Source organism: Oryctolagus cuniculus, chromosome 19 (genome assembly GCF_051225735.1).
Source record: "Oryctolagus cuniculus isolate XC-2025 breed Fujian yellow rabbit chromosome 19, ASM5122573v1, whole genome shotgun sequence".
Taxonomy (NCBI): Eukaryota; Metazoa; Chordata; class Mammalia; order Lagomorpha; family Leporidae; genus Oryctolagus; species Oryctolagus cuniculus.
Window position 1 is genome coordinate 61,854,709 of NC_142885.1, and position 23,666 is coordinate 61,878,374.

At 53.6% G+C, this 23,666-nt stretch overlaps 1 protein-coding gene across 8 annotated transcripts in view; it reads right to left on the reverse strand.

Moving 5' to 3' along the window:
• Positions 1 to 23,666, reverse strand: part of SNX29 (sorting nexin 29) — a 473,360-nt gene that overhangs the window by 104,778 nt on the left and 344,916 nt on the right. For all 8 annotated transcript variants that reach the window (XM_008257737.5, XM_051847819.3, XM_089321668.1 and 5 more), the window contains one exon: positions 1,708 to 1,763. In XM_008257737.5, coding sequence (XP_008255959.2) covers positions 1,708 to 1,763 — 56 coding nt within the window. The remainder of the gene's footprint in view (positions 1 to 1,707; positions 1,764 to 23,666) is intronic.

The following is a 23,666-nucleotide window of genomic DNA, read 5'->3' on the forward strand; positions in this document are numbered from 1 at the left end:
GTTTGGCCCAGGTTCTGGGGAAGTCTGAGGGTCAGCCAAGCTGGGGGAGGGGAGGTGGAGGCTGGGGCAGGCGCTTCAGGCAGGGGAAGGACACGTGTGAGGAGCTGGGGTGTGAATCCCAGCTCAAACCCATCACCACTGAGACAGCACCCATCCCAGAGGGTGTGGGGAAGGCGGAGTGAGTGAGGACAGTGTCCAGCACTGAGGGCACACTGCAGACTTGGGGCTTAATGCAGTAACAACCCTGGGGTACGGGAGGGGGAGGGGGACAGAATGGGTAGGGTGGCTTTGTGTGACAGCAGGAGGGAACTGTGAGTGAGGCCAAAGGCCAGTGAGGGCTTCCTGAGCAGGCTGCAGGAAGGTTCTAGTCTCACCCTGACAGGGAGGAGTGGTGCCACTGTTTCCCTCTGCTTTAGTACAGACGAGCAAACAGGTGGACGGGAGGAGGCCCCAGATCGTGGGGACAAGAGGATGTGGCCTGGCCCAGGCAGAGGAGAGGCCACTGGAAGGCAAGGCCTGTGGCTGATGTAGCCCCTCCATCAAGGACCCGCCATGACTCCTGCCCGCAGCAGGGGCTTGGTGAGCTCCTGGTTAGAAGCCAAGTGCGCCCTGTGCCCCAGCTGACCCATGTCTGGGACTATGCCCAGCAGCTCTCCCTGCCGCTGCTCTCCAGCCCCTGCCCTCCCAGAAGCCCCTCCACACTGTACACCCCCCTGCAGGTGCATCCCTCTTCATTTCCATCCTTCACCTCCTCACCCTCCAGGGCAGCCCCCACCTCCGCCGAGGCACGCGATGGCTTTCAGTGCCCTGCTGTTTCTTGGGATCTCACTCAAATCGCCTCCTCAGGCCCTTGAGGTAGGAGGGAGGGCCCTGGCTTCACTAAGGGGGAAATCAAGGTCCAGTGAAAATGTGAGTCCTGCCCACGGCCACAGCAGTGTTACACGCGTGCTGCATCTCGGAGCGTGCAGATTCTTCAGCCATCCCCAACTCTCCCACTTTAGAAGCCCCTTCTCACGGGGAGGCCGCAGCTCCCACTGGCCACCAGGGAATGAGGTTCGGCACAGCCCGGTCTCCCGGGACTCACCCTGCCTCGATCCCTGCCTTGGTGGACGATTTGTCCAAACACCAAGGCAACCTGAACAGCGATCGCCTGATGACCAAGTAGCTTCCCTCTGGAGTTATTAACAAAAGCCCCAAATAAAATCAAATCCTCTAAAATCCACATTAACGCACCAGGTAAATAAGTCAGAGGTGGCAGATTCAAATGCATATGGGGACTACACAGACTACAAACTGGGTGAAGTGGGTCAGAGTCGGACAACGGGGGAAAGTGGGAACTGAGGCACGGGAAGAACACATGTCCTACGCGAAGGGGGCAGCCGCCCCTGTCTCCCACTGACCGTGGCCTTGCAGGAACGTGAGACCAGCTGTTTAAGAAAACTATAATAACTTAAATATTTATGTGCTATCTCCCAACTCTCAAATGTCAGCCAACGTTTTAAAAGTCTGTATTTCAACAGCCATGAGATAAAACATGTCTGAAGGCCAGGCTGGGACTAGAGGAGCTCTACATCGACAAGAACCGACCCAAACGTGGTGCAGATGGAAGCAATGATGTGTGTCTCCTCCTGCTGTCTCCCAGGCCTCAGCCAACAACAGCGCCCCGTTTCTAAGGGACCCCCTCATGAACACACGCCGTGGACTTACATTTCAAAATCCGACAAGCTCTGGTCTTCAGATGTTTGACTCAAATCTCCAGGCACCTAGCAGCAGCAGAAGGGGGGGAGAGAGAGAGAAGGCATCCTGGTTACCACGGTTTGCATATTCATGGAAGAATCCTGAACGTATCCTGTAAGGAATGAGGCATAAAACGACGAGTGGGAACCGGGACAAGGTTCTGTGCAGGGAGGCTGGAGATGCTGTTGCAACGAAGGAAACACCACCACCAGACCGCCACGGGCTTCCCAGGGAAGGACGGCAACTCCTACAGCGACAGTCACAGGCAGGCACAAGCAAGCAACGTGGGTGCCATAAAGCCCTACTGAGAGCTGGGATTCCAGCTGGCAGACCTGGGACGCAGACACTGCCCACAGTTGCCACAATGAGCAGCACGCAGACATAACCCGTGCGTCCACACCAAAGGCCCACGCCCGCCCCCAGAAGCGGCTCTGTCCCTTCCCCCGTAACATATGAGCCGATTTCGGAATGTGGTTTGCCTTCTGACTCAGGAGCGCCCCACAGGAACGGGGCTGAGGGAGCGACTTTGAACGGTGGGCTGGTGGCCCTGCAGTGCTGCTAAAGGGACCTGACCACACTCCCCGCAGGGAGATGGGTGTGCAGGCCAGTGCGTGGCCCAGGGGACCCCACGCTCCCAGCCTAGCGCCCCTCCGACAGGGAAACCAGCTCCCGGGCTGTCAGGGGGTTCGCGGCCACTGTGTGCAGCAGGCAGCAACACGCACAGCTCTGGCTGATGCTGGGGGGGTCTCGAAGCAGGAAGGGGTCACAGTAACAACCTCAGGGCCTTGGCCGGGGACAAAATTATTCTCAGGCCTAGGAAGGAGCTTCCTGTGTCAGTCTGATCAAAAGAGTCACTTGGTCAAGATGTTAAAATGTGGAACAGCTGGAAAGGAGAGCCATAGTCTCCAATCTCCAAAACCCCGGGGCCGTGATTACCCATCCCCCTTTACAGATGAGCAAACTGAGGCTCCAGGAGGTTTGTATCTTGCCTAAGGTCACACATCTAAAGCGGATGCAAACCCGGTTCCGTCCAACTTGAAAAGCTCTGATGCCAGACAGCCTCGGCAAAGACAGGGAAAGCACGAGCGAGGGGGGAGGAGCAGCCAGACTGGGAGCAGTTCTCTGGGCACAGAGGGCGGAGACGCGGGATGGGGAAGGAGCAGGCCGGACTGGGAGCAGTTCTCTGGGCACAGAGGGCGGAGACGTGGGATGGGGAAGGAGCAGCCGGACTGGGAGCAGTTCTCTGGGCACAGAGGGCGGAGACACGGGATGGGGAAGGAGCAGCCGGACTGGGAGCAGCTCTCCAGGCACGAGACAGTGCTCCCTGGAGCACAGGAAACAAACAGCAGGTTCTGGCTTTGGGGCAGGAGAATGCAGTGGTTCTGCAGCCTGGGCTTGGGGAGCTTAGTCCACATAGCTCAGGACTGAACCCCAGGGCTACCTCTTCCTGGCTGTGGGCCACGAGTAAACCGCTTCTTGGATCCCATGCCCTCAGATATAAAATGTGTGTAGCAGTAGTCTACTCGCAGGGTTGCCGGATACTGAGAATGTTTGTACAGCATGCAGAAGGGGGCCCGGCACATAGAAAGCTCTCAGTAGCAGACCATGTCCTCTGACGACCACATGACAGTCACTGGGCAGTGAAAGCAGTGTGTTCTGCCAGCCCTGACACCAGACGTGGCCTCTGCACCGTGAAGCCAAGGGCTGCCTCTCAGTCCCGCCTGGCGCCCAGACACAGAATGACCCGCACGGACCCTTCACAGAGGTCTGCCGCCTGACAATTACCCTGGGCTGCAGGCAGCAGTCTTGCCGCAGAAGGTGGTCCTGGGAGACCCATGAGACCCAGGAAGGATGAGTCTGCCTGCTGACCAGGAAAAGCTCTGTGTCCTATGACTTCACACCTCATTCATCCAGAACTCCCTGGGCTAGGGTCAGGGCTACCCTGCTGATAGGGTGACCATCACCATCCGATGGGTGTCTAGGAGGAGAGAAGGTAAAGTACATCAGGAAGCCATGAAGCTGCGTGTGCCAAGATCCCTGCACACACCCACATCCGTTGCCCCAGGCTCCAGAATTTATCTAAGGAAAACAATCAAGGGGCAGGCGGTGTGGCACAGAGGGTTAAGTCGCTGCTTGCGACACCGATGTCCCACATGCAGCGCTGGTCTGAGTCGCAGCTGCCCCGTGTCCCATCCAGCTCTGCGCAAGCGTCCTGAAAGGCAGCAGGTGATGGCCCAAGTACCTGGGCCCCTGCCACCCATGTGGGAGAACTGGGGTGGGCTTCCTGGCTCCCAGCTCCTGTCTGGCCCAGTCCTGGCTGTTCAGGGGTGAGACAATGAACTCTCCCTTTCTCTGTTTCTCTGCCTTTCAAATACATTTTCTCTAAAAAAGTCAAATACATCAGCCAAGACTGGCATCAAAGGTCATCCTCTTTCGTTGCTTATTTGCAAGCAATCAAAGGTCTAGATACAAAAGAATGATTCATCAGGAAACCATGGCATGTCCGCATGAGAGAGCCCAGTTTAAAAAACCTAATGTTTTGTGTTTGTGCACATTTATGAGAGTGCAAGCCTAAGAATAAGTCTGGAAAAACAGGTAATAACCAGGAACCGGAGTCCTCGCTGATAACAATAACAGATTAGGACAGGCACAGCGGGGAAGGAGGTTCATTTTTCATTTGCTGTTTTTCTGTAAGATGTTTAAAAAGGTATATTCTTAATAGCCTCAAAAGTGGAAATGTGCTTTCAAAGAGCGAGAGAGCTTTCCATGTGCTGTGATGCAAAGATCTCCCAGGTGGATCAAGCGACGGCAGAAGCAGGAGCGGCCAGGATTCGGACTGACGCTCCCTTACAGCATGCCAGTGTCGCGAGCAGAGGCATGACGTCACCACGACGCGGGCCCTCTCCCCCCGTTGTTTACCTGTCCCTCACCGCCTGCCCCGAGAACCTTCCCAGCCTCTGGTGCTGAGGAGGAGTGGCCGAGAGCTACCCACAGACCCTGCTGAGCAGGTGCCTAGGCCCGGCTGCTCAGGCTGGGCTCCAGGCTCCTGCAGGCGCAGAGGGGGAGGGGTGGTGTTTGGATGGCGATGTGACGTCAGAGCTCTTGCTTTGTGGTTTCCTGTGCCTGACGTGTAAAGTGTTTGCAGGCTGGGGCTGGCACTGTGGTGCAGCGGGTAAAAACACCACCTGCAGTGCCAGCATCCCATATGCGCACTGGTTCAAGTCCCGGCTGATCCACTTCCGACCCAGCTCTCTGCTAAGGCTTGGGAAAGCAGTGGAAGATGGCCCAAGTCCTTGAGCTCCTGCACCTGCATGGGAGACTTGGAAGAAGCTCCTTGCTCCTGGCTTCAGATCAGCACAGCTCCAGCTGTTGCAGCCAACTGGGGAGTGAACCAGCAGATGGAAGCTCGCGCTCGCGCTCACTCGCTCGCTTGCTCTCTCTCTCTCTCTCCCTCCCTCCCTCTCCCCCCCCCCACCTTTCCAATAAATAAATCTTTAAAAATGCAATGGTAGGGGAGGGAGCCAGAGGCTGTGAGGGCAGGGGCTCCATCATGACACACAATCGCCACCTCTTACAAATGCAGTCCCCACTGCCAACTGCAGGCAAGCAGAGCCTGTACTAGGGAACCTCAGTCAAAAAGCCTCTGGCTGCATCCACCCCGCTGGCCCCCAAACCCACACAGTTGAGCCCCCAACTCTCAGGTGAATGCAGTAAGAGGGTGGAAATGAAATCCCAACATGGAGCTGATGGGAGGAGGATCGCCTCTCGGCCTTTTGGCTAAGATCAAGTGTGGAGCTGAGAGGAGCGATGTCTGGGGAGTGACGAGACTGGACAGCGCGGCAGGGAGGAGCCAGGTGATGACCTCAGCTGCCTCAGGACTCTGCCAGTGAGAACGCCACCGCCAGAGGCCACGGCAACAGGGCCACTCGAACGCTCTGCAAACCTCCACAGTCACGATGGAGCCAACCTCTTTTCTTCATACGTTTAGGCCGCCTTGGCTGTCTTGTTAGAGGGATGACAAGTTGACTGAGACGCCACAAAGCCCATGTCTGCAAGGCCTGGGGTAAAAGACAAGGCAGGGCTCACGGGGACGGGCATCGCTTGACAACGGAAAGGGGCAAGGAGCTGCGGCACACGTGGCCGAGGCGTGGCACGTGGTATTTCTAGCAGAGAAGTTCTCCCTCAAGGAAGCCAGTCTTTAGGGAACACTTTGGGAGGAGGATGAGACTGGGGAATAGTTAAATCCTTCTGACTTAGCGGCTTCTCTTCTAATTATGCGGCATTACAGGGATCAGCAAGCCGCGAGGTGTTTGTGCGTCTTCGTGAGTACCAGGGAAGCTGCTTGGGGAAGGAATCTGGGAACTTGCTAACCTCTGTGGACGTCGCTCGACACGCAGGCCAGGCTCTGCAGCAGCCACCTGATGCTAATTGGAGGCTGAGAGTGTTAAACGTCCCCGTGTGTCTCTGCGTGCTGTCCGCCCTGCCTGCTGCTGGAGTCGCGTGCGGACACAGCAACCCTGCAGCGAGCTGGTCCCACTTCAAAGAGAAGTCTCTGTTCTATTGGTGTTGGCCACAAACACCCTGGGGTCCCCAACAACCCAGGGAATCCAGGGGCACCATCTCTTGGGTGAGGCCTCTTGGGTTCGCCCTCTCTGGGTGACACAGACAAAGCTGTATGGCTGCTGCTTTGCCCTGACCCACAGAGATGGCAGCTCACTTCTGCCCGTGACCTGGGCAATGGCATCAAGTATTTGGGTGCTCCCAGAGCAAACCCCCAGTAACACACACACAAAGGTGTGGAACAGCAGGTGAGACCCACAGAGATGTCACTTCCATGTGCAAGTTTCTACGGCCGCTCCTGACCGGGATTCCCTCGCAGCCTGGGGCTGGGGAGCGAGGACAGCAGCGACAACAGCTCTCACTGGTCCTCAGGCTCTAAGACCCGTGGCTTCGTGGGACTCGGGCACTGGCTCTCCCTGTCAGTGTAACTGCGTAAGTCCTCAAACCTGGGTAGACACCAGCGGTTCCATCAAGAAGAATGACAAATACACACTATGTGCTGACTCAGTGCTTATCTAACGATAAAGCAAAGAGAAAGAAATGGAGATGAGAAGTGGGCAAAAGAGAGCTGGGGAGGAGAGGAAGGGAGGGAGAGAGAGAAAGGTCATCTGTCAACTGCCCAAGCCGTGGGAAAATGTGCTCCACACCCCCACAGTGGCAGAAGCAGAGCCTGCCCACCACTCAGAGCTTCCCTCACTTCTGCTCCGACGGTGTGCACACATGACACCACCCCCACCAGGCCACATGCACGGCTTCCCACTCTACAAAGCACTTCCACGTGACAGCTTTCCCGTATCCTCCTCCCCAAAGCCCCGGGGCAGAGGTGCCAGCTCCTTACATGGACAGGTTAAGAGAGCTCAGTGTGAGTAAACACAGAGAAAGAAGAGATGCCAGGAGCCCGGCCTAAATCTCACTCAGCAGCCTCCATGACTTCTCCAAGCAGGGAGAGGTTACAGAAGGCCTTCTGGTTAATAATCCCGCCCAAGGTCCAAGCAGACCCAGGTCCAGCCAACTCCAAGTGCCAGACGAGTGCCAGCAATACTGTGGATGTCCAGATCAGTCAAGCTCCAGGTAACTGGAGCCTCAGCCAAAATGGCAGGAAGTAGAAGAACCACCCAGCTGAGCCCAGGCAACCCACAGAACAATAGAAGGGTGGTGGTCTCCAAGCCATTAAGTTTTGGGGTGATGTGACATCTAGCAGTACCCCACAGAAGTGACTTGTCCAAGGGCATTCAGCTGGCGAGTAACAGAGATGGGATTCCAGTGCAGGTGGTCTGGCTCCAGCCTCTGCCCTTCAACCACAGAGTATCCTGCCCCACTGCAGTCTCCATTTTTTGCATCTTGTATCCAGGGAGCTCAGAAGAGGAAGTAACCTGATTTCACACTCAAGGGCCACAGCCAGTGCAGGGATCTCTGATCAGGCGAAGCAAGTCTGAAGACTCAACTACTCAAGAGTAGACAGATACAGGTATACAGCTGGGGAAAACCCTAAGCGTTTCCTTCTTTAAAATCAATTTGTTTGTTTATCTGAAAGGCAGCGTCAGACAGAGAGGGACAGACAGATCTTCTATCCATTGGTTCTCTCCCCAAAAGCCCACAACAGCCAGGGCTGGGCCAGGTTAAAGGCATAAGTCAGGAACTCCATCTGGGTCTCCCATGTGGGCGGCAGAGGCCCAAGCACTTGGGTCATCTTCTGCTGCCTTCCCAGATCCACTAGCAGGAAGCTGGACAGAAGCGTAACAGCCAGGACTTGAACCAACACCCTGATGTATGTGGGATGCCCGTGCTGCAAGGCTGGCTTCACCCACTGCACCACAATGCCAATCCCCCTGAGCCTTTCTTAAGTCCCTTTCTCCCCTCTTTTCCAGCTACTGCAACGTGGTTCTGGGTAGGCGTCAGGCCCAGATAACGAGGTAGAGATCTGGCCCAGTCCAGGATAACGAGCTTTCTCTATTAGGAAGATCTAGGGCTTTTTTCCAGCTCTAGGCACCTAAGTCAACCTCCAGGCTCTGAGGCAGTAAACTCTGAGTCACACGGAAAACTTGGACTTCTGAGTTCTGATCCTTGTTTCCACTCATGGTTAGCAAGGTCACTAAGGTTCAGCAAATCCTGGATTCTTTCACATCTACCCCTTGCCTACCTGTCTCTGACTGCACAAAGAGAAAGCAGTGCCAAAGGCAAGAGAGGGGTAGCTAACACACGCTGAGTCCCTACTATGCGCCAGGGGCTTTCCTTCGATTCTCACCTGCGCCCCTTCTAACCTGTGAAGCGAGCATTGCCACAAGTCCCCGTTCCCTTCTGCTCTTCCCCTACTTCGCTGTGAAGCTACCTCTGGCCATGCTTCACGGCGTAGCTAAAACAAATTCCCAGGGCATGCATTCGCTGACCCCCAGAACTAAGCAGAACACATGGCTGCCCTCGCCCATCCACACCTCTGTTTCCCATCACTCCACACTGGGTATCGGGCCCTGGCCCCCTCCCGAGCTCAGAGAGCAGCGTCCACGTCTACCTGTTCCTCCCAGAATAGCTGGAAGCCTGGCCTAGTACCTGGTGCATTTTGGGTACAGATTACGACTGATGAAATCAATGAATCATAATGTGAGTGTATTTCCATGCTGAAATGTCAAGTGATTTTTTTTTTAAATGGCTTTGTAGCAAACACAAAATCACCATGCACGGTAAAGCTAAATTAGCGTGCAGACAAAGAAAGAGAATCATATGTTCCCTCTTCTAATTGCAGGGCTCTCAGACACACTGCTCAAAACAAAAGGCAAAACCAAGACCTGACAGGGGCAGCAAACCCACGTCACAGTTGTGAAACGGCGCCTACAGTTCACGCCTGCTGCCATCACCTTCTCACTCGTCCCCGGGGACGGCCCTGCCCGAGGCAAGCAGCTCTCTCCCTTCCCACGGCCAAAAGTGACAACCACCTCCCATCCCACCAACACTGGCTGCTTTCTCATCTCACTCTTTAATCAGGAACACTGTGCCAGGGCTCGCCTGTCTTCCACAGAGTTGTCCCCAGAGGAGGGACAGGCCTTGGCTATTCATCGGACCTTCAAGTTGGCCTGGGCCATCTTCACCTCCAGGAGGCAGCTGTCCTGGGTCTGGGCCACTTCCAGGACTCTCTGTTTGTTGGTTCATTTGTTCAGGTGAGCAATAAACATACAACGAGGGGCATCAGATCTGTGTGTTGTGAAAACAACCAAGGTCACGTGGTCTTGCTTGGGGGTGAACAAACGGCAAAGGAGTTTTTGATTTTATCCTCTGGGTAGCCTTGGCAGCCCTGAAACCTCTCAGACTACCGCACGGTGGCGGTCCAGTTCTGGTCATGCCTGTCTTTCCCAAAAGACTTCGAGAATCTCAAGAATGAGATTCTCAGAGCCGAAGATGGCATCAGGCACCCGGGACTGCTCAGCGAAGGATGCCCTCAGACAGGTGGGTGAGCAGAATTACAATCGAACAGATGGATGAATACAATGTCGGGGGAGGGAAGGGGTGTGAGAAAACCATCCAGGCTCCCAAGAATGGGACCTCAAGTTTCTTCCCAAGAAACTGAAATATGTGGACAACGTCGGTGAAGAGACAAGTTTACAAGGGCACTCACTGTGACACCACAGATGGTAACCAGGCCTGGAAACAAGAAACGAAAGGGGCACAGTCACAGTGGGACTGCACAGCCACCAAGAGGATGGCACAGCCCTCCCCCGCTAACAGGGAACAACCTCTGAGGCCCGGGGCTGCGTGACGAAGCACGAGGTCAGGGAGCTACCGTGTGCCTGAAGACGTCAGCAGGCTTGGCCTGGGGAGACGTGTCCATGTGCACTGACCCTTTCCAGAGAGACAGGCAGGAAATGGCCATGGTGGGCCTCTTGCTGGAGGGAGGGGGTGTCACTGAGAAGGAGGAGTCAGAGAAAAGAGGAAGATTTAATTTTTTCTGGAAACTTCCACATCATACATTTGTACCATATACAGGAGTTTCAAAGTATAAACAACAACACAGCTCTAAGAGAAACAAACTATCGCATCTATGATGGACAAGACAGAACAGGGACTGTCTCTGGGAACTGCAGGGGCAGGGAGGGACATTCGGGGTGGCAGTGAAGTTGTACGTGCACGCTGCAGTGCGCTGGAAGACACGGGGGCTGATGTCTGCAGTTTCCTTCAAAACGCACGCAGTAAAAGACAAAATGGTCATTACAGTACGGGGTGGACGGATGGACTTGATAAAGCAAGAAGAGTAAAAAGTTAATGACACAATCTAAGTGGTAGGCAGATAAGAATTCGCTGTAAAATTCTTGCACTTAAAGTTCTAAAAATTTCAAATAAAATGCTGGAAGAAAATGGGTTTTGTTCAACCATCCTAAAAGAATGACTGAATGTACAATCTTTCTATTCTCTAGATAGAAAATGACATAAAATCGTTGTGGTAAAAGAGGTGATCAGAGGGTGTAGCTCAAAAATGGAGGGGACACGACACACAGAAAGGCCTGAGACGGCTGCTCAGAACAACTGCTGGATGTTTTTCTGGATTCCGTGGTATTGGTGGTATCAGCAGCTCTTTAGTAACAACACTTCGGGGGCTGGCGCTGTGGTGTAGTAGGCTAAACCTCCGCCTACAGCACTGGCACCCCACATGGGCTCCAGTTTGTGTCCCGGCTGCTCCTCTTCCTATCCAGCTCTCTGCTTATGGCCTGGGAAAGCAGCAGAAGATGCCCAAGTGCTTGAGCCCCAGCATCGGGGTGGGAGACCCGGGAAGAAGCGACTGACTTCAAGTTTCAGATCAGCCCAGCTCTGGCTGTTGTGGCCATCTGGGGAGTGAACCAGCAGATGGAAGACCTCTCTGTCTGTCTCTCCGTCTGTCTGTAACTCTGCTTCAAATAAAAACTTAAAACAAACACTTTGTCGTGATTTCTCTCCTCATTCTGAACAAATGCGTACATTTACGTCACAGACCCGAGGAGAGGCAGGTAGGCTGGGCTGCGCTGTGTGGCCCATAGCAAGCCTGACACCTCTCTGGGCCCCACTTTCCTCCTGTCAAACAGGGGCGACAGAAGCTGCCGTGGTCGGTTGTCACGAAGCCCCTGTCCAGGCACCGGCAGAGAAACATCCTCAGTAATGGGCGGAGCTTTTCTTACTCACAGGTGCAGTCAGGGCCCTCAGGGTTCAGGGCTCTGGAGCCCTCATCCCAGGGGAACAGATGCACACACTCCGCACCTGCACCCATTCACTTCGCAGCTTGTACAGTTAGGCTTCGCTCGGATCAGAGAGACAACAGGGAGCAGGTGCGGGGAAGCCCAGAGGCTCACGGGGCTTACAACCCCACAGCGGCACGGCCTTCACACAGCCACAGCACACAACTCACTGTACAGTTCGGGCTGTGAGATGTCCACGGAGGACAGGATACACAAGGCACCTGCCAAGGTGGCCGGAGCCCAGACAGAAGCGCTCTCAGTCCTGCTCAGACACGGGGAGGCCTCTGGAGGGATCTCAGCAGGGCAGGCAGAGACGGGAGGCGGGCAGGAGGGTGCTGCGCCTCATACACCTGTGCCCCGTCTCAGCTGAGCAAAGCTGGTTGCTTGCCAAGCACCCTGCCCACAACCTTTTTTTTTTTTAAACGGGGTTTTGAGGCTCAACTGTAGGAAAAGTAAAAACCATCAATTGTCTGCAGTTTACCTAGGCTTAAATTATCCATGCAGAGCTATTAAGTGACAATTTTTCAACCAGCATTTGGGAAAGACTCAGATGCACTGGAATTAGCAGAGAGCACGCGACTGACCGAGGAGTGGACCAGGAAGCCAGGGCTCAGGAGCAAGGGAACCACTGGGCCCTGACCGGGTCAGCTGGCTGCAGGCTCCTACTGCACTGCACCACACCCTTGGATTTGCATCTGCTTCCCACAGGTCCCTAGGAGCAGCACTGGGGACTCAGGGGCCAGGCCCTCCTGCATTGCCACGTCAGAGAATTGGTGCAGTAGGCTAACGCCTTCACTTGTGGTTCCTGCATCCCATATGGGTGCCAGTTCGAGTCCTGGCTGCTCCTCTTCCAATCCAGCTCTTTGCTATGGCCTGGGAAAGCAATGGAAGATGGCCCAAGGGCTTGGACCCTTGAACCCACATGGGAGACCCAGAAGAAATTCCTGGCTCCTGGCCCAGCTCCAGCCACTGTAGCCATCTGGGGAGTGAACCAGCGGATGGAAGACCTCTCTCTGTCTCTCCCTCTGTCTGTGACTCTACCTCTCAAAATAAATAAAATATTAAAAAAAGAAAAAGGGGTACCCAAATATGATTGGTTTTTAAAAATCCTATAAAACATCAAATTGTCTCATTCATTCTTTTTTCATCCTGAACTCCCAGGGAAGAGTGGAAGAAACTGTGGCACAGAGCAATAAAAAGCTGCCAAAGAAAGCCAGCCACACAAACGCTCTTGAGTACTGCAGCGCAACTGGAGAGACAAAGTAGGAACTCCTTTTTTAATAATGTTTTTATAAAATATTTTTACATATATAAAGACCCACTTATTTGTTTGAAAGGCACAGCTACAGAGAGGCAGAGAGAGAGAGAGACCTTCCATGTGCTGGTACACTCCCTAAATGGCTGCAACGGCTAGAGCTGGGCCAATCCAAGGCCAGGAACCAGGAGCTTCTTCTGGGTCTCCCAAATGGGTGAAGGGGCTCAAGGACTCGGCTCATCTTCTATTGCTTTCCCAGGCCATTAGCACAGAGCTGGATCAGAAGATGAGCAGCCCAGACTTGAACCGGCGCCCATATAGGATGCCGGCACTGCAGGCAGCAGCCTTACCCGCTAAACCACAGCGCCGGCCCCAAGGAACTCCTTAAACATACAACAATCCCAACTAAAACTGTCACCAAGAAATTCGCAAATGCCCCCCTCACAGCATCTCCTGTCACAGGAAGACATCGAGGGTGTTTAGCCAGCAGAACCGAAGAGCTCACGACTGCAGGCAGGTGTGGATTTGGGAGGACGTGAGTTGATGCGTTGGAGACTCCAGCCTATAAGGACCATGGAAGGCATCCTCCATTCCTCCCCCAACACCTCTTTCCAGTGCTGGGGAGACCCTCCCGGGCAGGCACTGCGGCTCAGTCCCTTCCACAAGACCAGCACCTAGCCCAGTCCTACAGCCATCAGCAAGCCCAGCTTATTTTTGTGAAGAAACGTGTATTGGAAAAGCCACACTCCCCAGATGGCTGCCTGTGACCTGGAACTGCACTTGGGTGACATCAGCAAACAGCAGTAACTGTGACAGGAGCAGCACAACCCGCAGACACTCACTCCCCGGATGTTCACGGACAGTGTTTGCCAACTCCTATCTCACTGGCGCCTGAGCAGACACAGAACAACTGGTTCTAACTTGCAGGAAAGCTCCCCCTCTCCTTGATGGGGAGGAAGAAACCGTCACAGATTGTCAGGGGCTTGAGGCTACGACAGGAATTGAGAATACCATGAGTTCCCAGATCTCAATGGGAGAGAGGATGCTAGGACATGCTATCAGGAAGCCAGGCGTTGCGAGGGGCAATTGCATTCATTCACGGACCCCCTGGAGCCGCCTACTGAGCGCTATGCTTCCCAGAGTCTCCAAGAATTTCAGGAGGCTACGTCATGAGCCATGGCCATGGCAAGACTTCAAAGCCAGGTCTGGCTGAATCCCCAGCTGTGCTGTTACTGTGACACCCACTGCCCCTCCCAGGAGAAACATGGCTGCACTCAAAGCCACGCCTGTCTCCTGGAAAGGAAGAAATCCGCAACACTGGCTGCTCCGTAACACGGTTCCTCTTCATGGGAAATTAAGGCATTCAGACAATCAGAGCATGTGTGCTTGTGTGACTCGGCCATGTGCAGCTACCTATAGGCATGCACAGTATTTTTCACATTCTAAGTATGACAATTAGATCTGCACACAAGGGGCTCCGTGTTCATTGCTGATTTGCAGACAAAAGAAAAGGGAAGGGCCAACGTTGTGGCGCAGTGCATTAAGCTGCCTCTAAGAACCACCTCTAAGCACCCCATAGCAGAGTGCTAGTTCAAGTCCCAGGTGCTCCACTCCTGGTCCAGCTCCCTGCTAAAACATTTAGGAAAGCAGCAGAAAGTGGCCCAAGTACTTGGATCCCTGCCACCCACAGGGAACGCACAGATGGAGTTGCAGGCTCCTAGCTTCAGTCTGTCCCAGCTCTGACCACTGCAGCCATGTGTGGAGTGAATCAGCAGACAGAAAATCTGTCTCTCCTACTCTCTCTGTCACTCTGCCTAAATAATACGGATCTATAGGACTTTGAGTGTCTCCTCCCAGGATTCTCCCTGAGGATTTAATTTCCACCACTTACAAAGGAGAGATCCATACCCTGGAGGTCATTTCAGGCATGGAGGTAGGAGATGTTTCTAATGGAGCTCTGTATGGAATAGTGTTGGCTACTAAAGTCCTTGGGGAAAGACACAGGTCTCAAGGTCAGCAGACCTGGGCCTGGATACTTAGGAACAGGGAAATCTTGAGCCTTGGTTTTCTCATCTGTAAAATGAGAGCCCCCACCCACCACAGCCCCTGCAATGCGCCCTCACCCACCACTCTGACACCATCCCCTCACACCCCTGCACAGAAAGACGACAGACCAGGAAGGGGCCAAGGCCAGCCCTGCACCCTGAGCCATCTTTTCCCTCATAGCTCAGCTCTGCTCTGAATCCATTTTCCATTTTTGGAATTCACCTCTCCTCCTGCTTTCTCCCCGGAGGCCGTTACAGGGCACGCTTGTGGCTGCTTCCAGCGGAGCAGCCTGGGTCACGGGGAAGAATGGAACCCAGCGGAAGCCGTCAGTCTCTTCTCTGTCTTTGCTAGAGCCACTCGGCTGTACAGCGCAGAACAAAGAGAGCCTGACACAGCCCAGGTTCCCTCTCAATTGGTGCTGACACACCAGGAAGGAAAGAGCCAGCTCTGTTCCTTTTTATCGGTAATGGGAGCCCAGGTGCTGCTCCGTCTCATCTGATCTCTCCTCCGATGTGGCAAAGGAGGCTTTTTATTTAATTTTGCGCCCTTCAGCTCCCATGAACCCTGAGCTGGCTCTGGTTTGCCATGCTTTTGCAGTGATTCCTCTCCAGCTGAGGATGTAACCACAGGTTTCCCATTACCTGCAGTTTCAAGGTTTTCAGTCCTTTTTTTAAAAAAATAAACAAACACCATCTGAGACACTTCTGAACTGCATCTCACCAACAGCGGTCGTGCCAGCACCACAGCGGCTACCCAGGGCGGGACGGCAGGCTAGAACGGCTGGGCCTGGAGAACCAGCCACTCTGTTCCAACTGTAAGTACTCTCTTCCCAGATGGGTGAATGTGCCAAGCATCCTGACCTCTGTGTGCCAGTACTTCCTCCTCTGTAGAATGAATACCATGCTTCTACCTGCTTCCTGGGCATGACAGGATCCTGGTACAGTGCTCCGCAGAGTGCCTGAAACTTCAGAGCTCTAAGCAAGAACAACCATCATGGTCACCACCCAGAAGCTGCACTGCACGCGAGGCCCCAGGAGGAATCCCTGGCTGGGCCAAGGGCTGGTAAGAATAACCTGAGCTTGGTCCCATGAGTTCATGAATGCAGGTAGAGCCACGGGTGCTAGCCTGGGGAGCCTGAGAGTGAGGCGTGAGGATTCTTCAGTGCCCAGGTAGACCCCAAGACCTGTCACGGCAGCAGGCCACAGGGTAATGACCCATGACGACACACCTCCTTTTATCCTAACAGAAAGGTCTGGAAGGACAAGAACCAAACTCATGACAGCTATGAGTTATTTGTACTCTTGTCAGGTACAAATCAGGGTGGTAATGCTCCCTTGCCAGGCCTACTAGGGATGAAGTGAGCAACAAGGATACAGACACTGGTGGATTCTAACCCAGGGCCTGGCACAAAGCAGTCCTCAGAGTACAGCTCCCAAATCAATGAACGGATGAATGGACGAGGCTCTCTGTCATCCCTGCCCCACGGGGAGCCTGCCTGCTGTTCACCGTAGCGACAGTCATTTCCAAAGGCCAGGGGTTGGGTGATGGAAGATGTATTCCTCCTCATGCGTGTGACAACTGTAAGTACAAACGTCGTCTCAATGCAGTCACCCAACTCCATCCGTTATGCTACGAGTCTCAGAAACACCAGATGGGAGGGTGAGCGGATGAGAATGGTTCAGACAGCCGAGTGGCTTCGGGAGCTCCATTCTGCCGGCTAAGAGGTAAGGATATGGAAGGCAGAGAGAGGAAGAGGATTCTCAGAGCCGAGTTCTCTGCTCTCAGACACCAGGAGGCCACCTTCTGGAACCCAGTCCTGGCCAATGCGCCCTGCAGTGTTCAGCTCTGAAAATGAACACAAATTCCAAACGGGTCCCTTCCAGAAATACACAGAAGCGTTAACAGCCCCCACCCACCCACACCAGCAGCCTCCCACCCGAGCCAAACAATGGTCTCATCACCGCTGGGCAGCCCCTACTCCCTGGTGCTGTTGACTTTGGGGGCCAATCACCAAAGCCTCAATTAGAGCCCTGAACCACTGCTCACAGAGATCAGACACGAGGTGCAGCCCCGCAAGGGGAAAATCAGCCTAATTCTCAATTCCTTTTGTTAATAAGCAATAAGTGACAAAGTTCTGCTAATTAAAGAGGCCGGGCTTAGTCCAATTTAACAGCTCTTTTGTAAGCACATCTCCCCAAGCACCAGGCTTCCCAAATCCTATTTGAAACTGACGACTCTTCAAGAGGAAGTTTTGGAAACTGAGTCAAAGCAGCCAGGAGTCCCAATCCTGGAGCCAGAACCAGGCTCCGCTCTGTCCCTCACACAGTCAGGGGCAGCACAGCTCAGTTCCAGACTCTGAGCTCTACCTACTCACCCACGAGAGGCAGGGGAAGCGAGTGCCCTGGGGCCAGCTGGTGGCTGGCTGCCGCCTGGCATCCACCCCACCAATAAAGCTGGTCCAAGGCGAGCCCTCAGTGATGCAGGCCCATCAGCACCCGTGCTCCCTCTGGCTAAAATGACTGCTTCAAGGCCACTCACAGAACCAAGCCGGCTCAACCAGAGTGAACCTCGGATTTCCACAGGCGACGCTGGGCACTGAGAGACTTGTTCTACTGCTATTTCCTTTGGGGGAGCAGAGGAGAGTGAGGACAGAACCACGTAGAAATGGACCAGGGTTCCACGGTAGCACACAACTCTGGGTCACCAGGGAGCAGTAGCTCACTGACTCCAGGAGTCCCAGGTAGCTGATGTAACAAATGCCCTGCTTTGCTGTGGCCAGTCTGGCTGAGCTCTCTGCTGCCTTCACAGAGAGCATCCTAACTGCTATAGAAACCACGGTCCCCAGGCCAGCACCGCGGCTCACTAGGCTAATCCTCCGCCTAGCGGCGCCGGCACACCGGGTTCTAGTCCCGGTCGGGGTGCCGGATTCTGTCCCGGTTGCCCCTCTTCCAGGCCAGCTCTCTGCTGTGGCCAGGGAGTGCAGTGGAGGATGGCCCAGGTGCTTGGGCCCTGCACCCCATGGGAGACCAGGAGAAGCACCTGGCTCCTGCCATCGGATCAGCGCGGTGCGCCAGCCGCAGCGCGCCGGCTGCAGCGGCCATTGGAGGGTGAACCAACGGCAAAGGAAGACCTTTCTCTCTGTCTCTCTCTCTCACTGTCCACTCTGTCAAAAAAAATAAAAAAATAAAAATAAAAAAAGAAACCACGGTCCCCAAGTCCCTTCCATTCCAGTATGTTCTTTTCTTCCATTACGTCTTCCTGAGAAGGCCAAGGCCTGAAAACAAAAAGCTCAGAGGAAGTAGCTCCACCCCTACTGCCCAGGGGAGACTGTGAGCTACTTAAGAATTTAGACCTTGTCAGCCTTGGCTTTCATCTCCAGTTCAAAGCACAGCACCTGCAGCTCGTGAATTCCACAGACAGGACTGCGGGGGCAGCTCAGTAAGACAAAAGTTTTAGCAACTGTGGGCCCCAGATAAAGCCTCAACTCTCTCAGCAGCATCATTTCCACTACACCACTGATTGTTGAGCGACAGGGTGCCTGGAACTAACAACTTTGTACACATCTTCAGACGGAATCCTCAAAACCAGCCCGGAAGGCCGGGGCCCCCGTGAACACCAGCAGGGCCCCTCACAGGTAAGCCTCCTCTCCTTCCAGGTGCCTGGGAAGACGACAATCCCCCATCTGCCTGGGGCGTGCTGGGCCAGGGAAGCCAGAGAGAGGGAATTCGTGTCACTTCTGGGTGGAAGCTTCACAAGCTTGCTGGCCACATCTCTTGTCACTCTAGATAGCCTGGGTCGATCTAGGAGTAAGGATGATGACAGCAGGGAGACAAGTCCTGCCAACTCCGGAAGGACAGGTGAAGGCACAGACATGTGAGGTCACATGGGAGACCAAGGGTAAGAACGTGGGGAGAGAGGAGGGAACTGAAGTATCCCCGAAGGCCAGACCAGAGGGAGTCGGGTGCAGAAGCTCCTGCCAGGAAACACCTAGCTCCATTATTTCAATACAGTTGGAATTCCCCATTCCAGCCAAGTCACCCATGACAGCCGGACAGAGACGCTGGAGAGAGAAGCAGCTCACATGCAAGGGGCCTCTAGATCCATAGCAACTGTGTGAGGGTCAACATTATCATCTCCAAACACTGACTCCGCCTCTACGCTTTAGGGCAGTTTCTTTACTGCAACTGCTCCATACACAGCAGGTTCTGTCTAACTTTTTCTGGTAATGTCAGTTAATGCTCCACTGGCAGGCACAATGCCCAATCAGTCCCGCTGAGTCTATGGGGGACCAAACAACGGGAGCCTAATGCTGGGATCCCGGGACAAATCCAGAGAACCACTGCCCAAACTCAGGCCTGTCACAAGGTGCCATCAACATCTGCCACAATCAGATACGTAACTTGTGCTTACTGTTTACTAAAGTAATTTGCAAGTCAACCCATCCATTTCTACTTATAAAATGTAGGCGAAAAGCATGCATCACCCCAACAGAGAGAAAGCCAACATCACCAGAAGGCAACTGAATCCAATAAAAGCACAGTTTTATTCAATTCTGAATTCTCAGCAGGTAGATCAGGGTCTCCGGCGACAACGCCGGTGATGCCTGGGCTCCGTTCCAGTCTCTGTCAGCTGACACAGGGGTGAGCCCTGGCATCAACACGCCTACAGGTGCGCAGTGCAGTCTGCTACAGCCAGGGCTCAGAAGCTCTGACCTAGACTGCGGGCAGGGGGTCTGCATGTGTTCAAGGCACACCAGTGCCAACCAGAGACCTTACCAGCCTTGCCACGGAAGACTGGACAGGGGAACTCCCTCCCTCCCTAGCACAGCCCTTGCCTCTTAACACCCAACTCCTTTTATTGAGACAGAGAAAGACAGACAGAGACAGATATTCCATCCACTGGTTCACTCCCCAAAGTGCCTGCAACAGCCAAGGCCGGACAAGACTGCAGCCAGGAGCCAAGAACTTCATCCGGGTCTCCCATGTGGGTAGCAGGGGACCAAGTACTTGAGCCGTCCACCTCTGCTTTCCCAGGTGCGTTAGTAGGAAGCTGGATCCGAAACAGAATAACCAAGACTCAAACCGGGCACTCCAATATGGGGTGCTGGCCGTGAGAGTGCTGTCTGAACCTGCTGCCCCCCACCGGCCCCTAACATCTGACTCCTGAGCCACTGATAATCACCCTCCATTACAAGCAGGGCTCACGGTCTAGGAAACACAGATGTGAAGCTGGATCCGTGGATCTCTGTACAAGCCTCCCTGGGTGACCTCTGGAGAAAAGATTCTCAGCCACAGGCAGCTACAGGTTACAGTCTCTGGAGAAGTCTGCACCTGGCATCACAGCTCAGATGACAGATGACATGATGTCCCCGGTACCATAGACCATGCAGGTCCGGGGGGTGGTGACCAAGGCCCCTTCTCTGCACTGATGGTGCTCTGATCAGTACTGGCACCCAGAGGATGCTATCAGCACCCAGTGAATAAAGAAACGAGGTACCATCCAATCATGGCTGGGGGGAAAGAGCAGGACTTGGGTCACTTCCAGGCGCTGGAGCGCTACACAGAGGAGCCTGGTGCACACAGCCAAGTCTCCGTCAGGCAGCCCTTTCTCTGCCACGGCTTCTCCAGCTAAGCGCTGACCTGTTCTGACAGCCACCACTGAAGGCGTAAGTTCTCACTTAGTGATGGAAAATTTCACACCCAAACTGGAAAACACTTAAACTGAGACATTGGGAAAATTGGGGATGGTGACATATGATAGCTCCTTATGCTTGACAGCAAATAACAAATGAAAATAGCAAGGCTGACCATCTTGAAAGAGATTTTCGGCTTCTTGTTGGTTTGTGGAGCCAGCACCAGGTGCTTCGCTTCATCTGAATTCACCACCATCCTATCCTCTGGGCGTCTGCAGCCGGGGTGCTATGTTGGAAAGCAGTACAGTCATTCGCTGGGCAAATGCTTCTCACTCCACACCTGGCACTGGGGGCCGCCAAGTGCGAAATAAAGAAAGGGGGCGAACAGAAAACAAGCGACTCTGCTAAGCGCTGACAAGTGCTACAGAGAGGAACAAAGCAAGGAAGAGAGTGCCGCCTCACACCACGGCCGGACAACGTGATGGCTCATCCCGCGTGGGAGGAGCCAGAGGCATTTTCTGATTTAATTTAAACATCACCCATTTCTCTCTGGTGGTCATTATTCAGCTCCAGTTTTTTGAAAGATTTATTTATTTATGTATTTGAAAGGCAGGCTTGCAGAGAAAGGGAGAAACAGAGATGGAGAGGGAGGGAGAAGGAGGGAGGAAGAGAGGGAGGTATCTTTCATCTACTGATTCACTCTCCAAATTGATACAATGGCTGGGACTGGGCTAGGCCAAGGCCAGGAGGCTGGAACTCCACCCAGGTCTCTCATGTGGGTGGCAGGAGCCCAAGGACTTGAGCCACCTTCCTCTCCCTTAGCAGGTGCATTAGTAGGAATTTGGAATGGAAGTGGAAAAGCTGGGACTTAAAACTGGCATTCATATGGGATGCTGGCATCCCAGGCAGTGGCTTAACCCACTTTGCACCTGCTCCTACTCATTGCATTCAAAGATGAGGACATGGGAGTGGGCACTGAGCCTAGCAGTAAATAAATCTGTTAGGATGCCCGCTTTCCATACTGCAGTACCTGAGTTCAATTCCTGGTTCTGGCTCCTGAAGCCAGCTGCTTCTTACGGTGGACACCGGGAGGCAGCAGTGATGGTTCTAATGACTGGGTCCCTGTCTCCCACAGGGAGACCTGGATCTCACTCCCAGCTTCCAGTTTGGACCAGCCCAGACCCAGCCATTGTGGGCATTTGGGGAGTGGCCCAGTGGATGGAGCGCTCTCCTTCTCTTTCTTTCTCTCTCTCTCTGTGCCTCCCAAACAACAAAAGACATGGAGACTCTGAAAAAATAAGAGACTTAGCAGTTCTATCTGTACTTTAACTTCCACAGCTCTAAAATGGAAACCTATACTTCATGGGCTTGTTACTGCCTACACAAGGCTTGGGAACAGAATTTAATATAACATGAGCCCCAAAATGTTACCTGTTGTTGTAGGCCAGAGTGTCAATGCCACTCTCACCCACATGGCCTTCACTGTCTCATGGAGAACATAAAAGACCCCTGAACCCAGCAGCAGATAACACCAGGAACAATCCGTGTTGAGCTAACTCATCACTCCCCCACTTAACAGGTCCATGATGCCCAACACCCACTCGTCCTTCAAATCTCAACTCAAACACTGCGTCTCTGAGGCCTTCCAGGAATTACTGCAGCAGTTAGTAACCTGAGCTCTATGGCTCTGTGATACCTGACGCTGCCCGAACTCTGTTAATTTGCCTATTCATGCACCAAACAGGGATCGATCGAGAGCCTCCTGTCTGCCTCATCACACCGCACTGCAATCACGTGTTAACACCCATGTGTCCTCCACCGGACGGCAAATTGTACAGGGCTGAGAAAACTACACAGTCGTAGCTCAAGGGAACAACTTCATCAATGAATAAACAGAGGACAATGTAGGAAGAACAGACAAAACTGTGGGCCAGAGGGACGCAGGCTGACAGGAACTGAGAGAAAAGTAGAGGAGGAAGAGAACCTCAGTATAGACAGGACCACTAAAGGCTTTCTCGAAGACGGAGCTAGACCTTGATGGTGGGAGATATCTGGAGGCATGCACAAGAAAGAGAAGGCAACTCAAATGCAGAAAGCAAAGTACTCCAGAAAATACAAATGACCCCATCTATGTGCAAAATTGCTAAGTACATGACATATGTGCACGGATACTTGCACTTAAGGGCATAAGAAACATTTGGAAGGAGGCACGCCAGACTGTTCACAGTAGGATCTCTGGAGGAGAGACACTTTTGGTTTTTGTTTTGTTTTGTTTTTAAAGATTTTTATTTATTTATTTGAGAGATAGAGTTACAGATAGTGAGAGGGGAAAGAAAGTTTTACTGTTCGCTGGTTCACTCCCCAAATGACCGGAGCTGCACCAACCCAAAGTCAGGAGCCAGCAGCCTCTTCCGGGTCTCCTACATGGGTGCAGGGGCCCAAGGACTTGGGCCATCTTCTACTGCTTTCCCAGGCCATAGCAGAGAGATGGATTGGAAGTGGAGCAGCTGGGACTAGAATCGGTGCCCATATGGGATGCTGGCACCACAGGTGGAGGATTAACCTACTGCACCACAGCGCTGGCCCCTGTTTTGTTTTAAAGATTATTTATGTGAAAGGGAGAGTTATAGAGAGGCAGAGGCAGAGAGAAGGAGGGAGGGAGGAAGGGGTCTTTCATCTAATGGTTCACTTCCCAAATGGCCACAATGGCCAGAGCTAGGCCCATATGAAGGCAGGAGCCAGGAGCTTCTTCTGGGTCTCCTAAGTGAGTGCGGGGGCCCAAGGACTTGGGCCATCTTCTACTGCTTTCCTGGGCCATAGCAGAGAGCTGGATTAGAAGTGGAGCAGCCAGGGCTTGAACCAGAGTCTATATGGAATGCTGGAACTACAGGCAGCAGCTTTACCCACTAAGCCAGAGTGCTGGACCCTCATTCTTTTTTTTTTTTTAAAGATTTATTTATGTGAACGACAGAGCTACAGAGAGGCAGAGGCAGAAGCAGGCAGAGAGAGAGAGAGACTTCCATACGCTAGTTCACTGCCCAAATGGCCACAATGACCAGAGCTGGGCCCATGTGAAGGCAGGACCAGGAGCTTCTTCACAGTCTCCCACATGGGTTCAGGGGCCCAAGGACTTGGTCCATCTTCTACAGTTTTCCCAGGCCAGAGCAGAGAGCTAGATGGGAAGTGGAGCAGCTGGGACTTGAACCAGTGCCCTTATGGGATGCCGGTGCTGCAGGTAGTG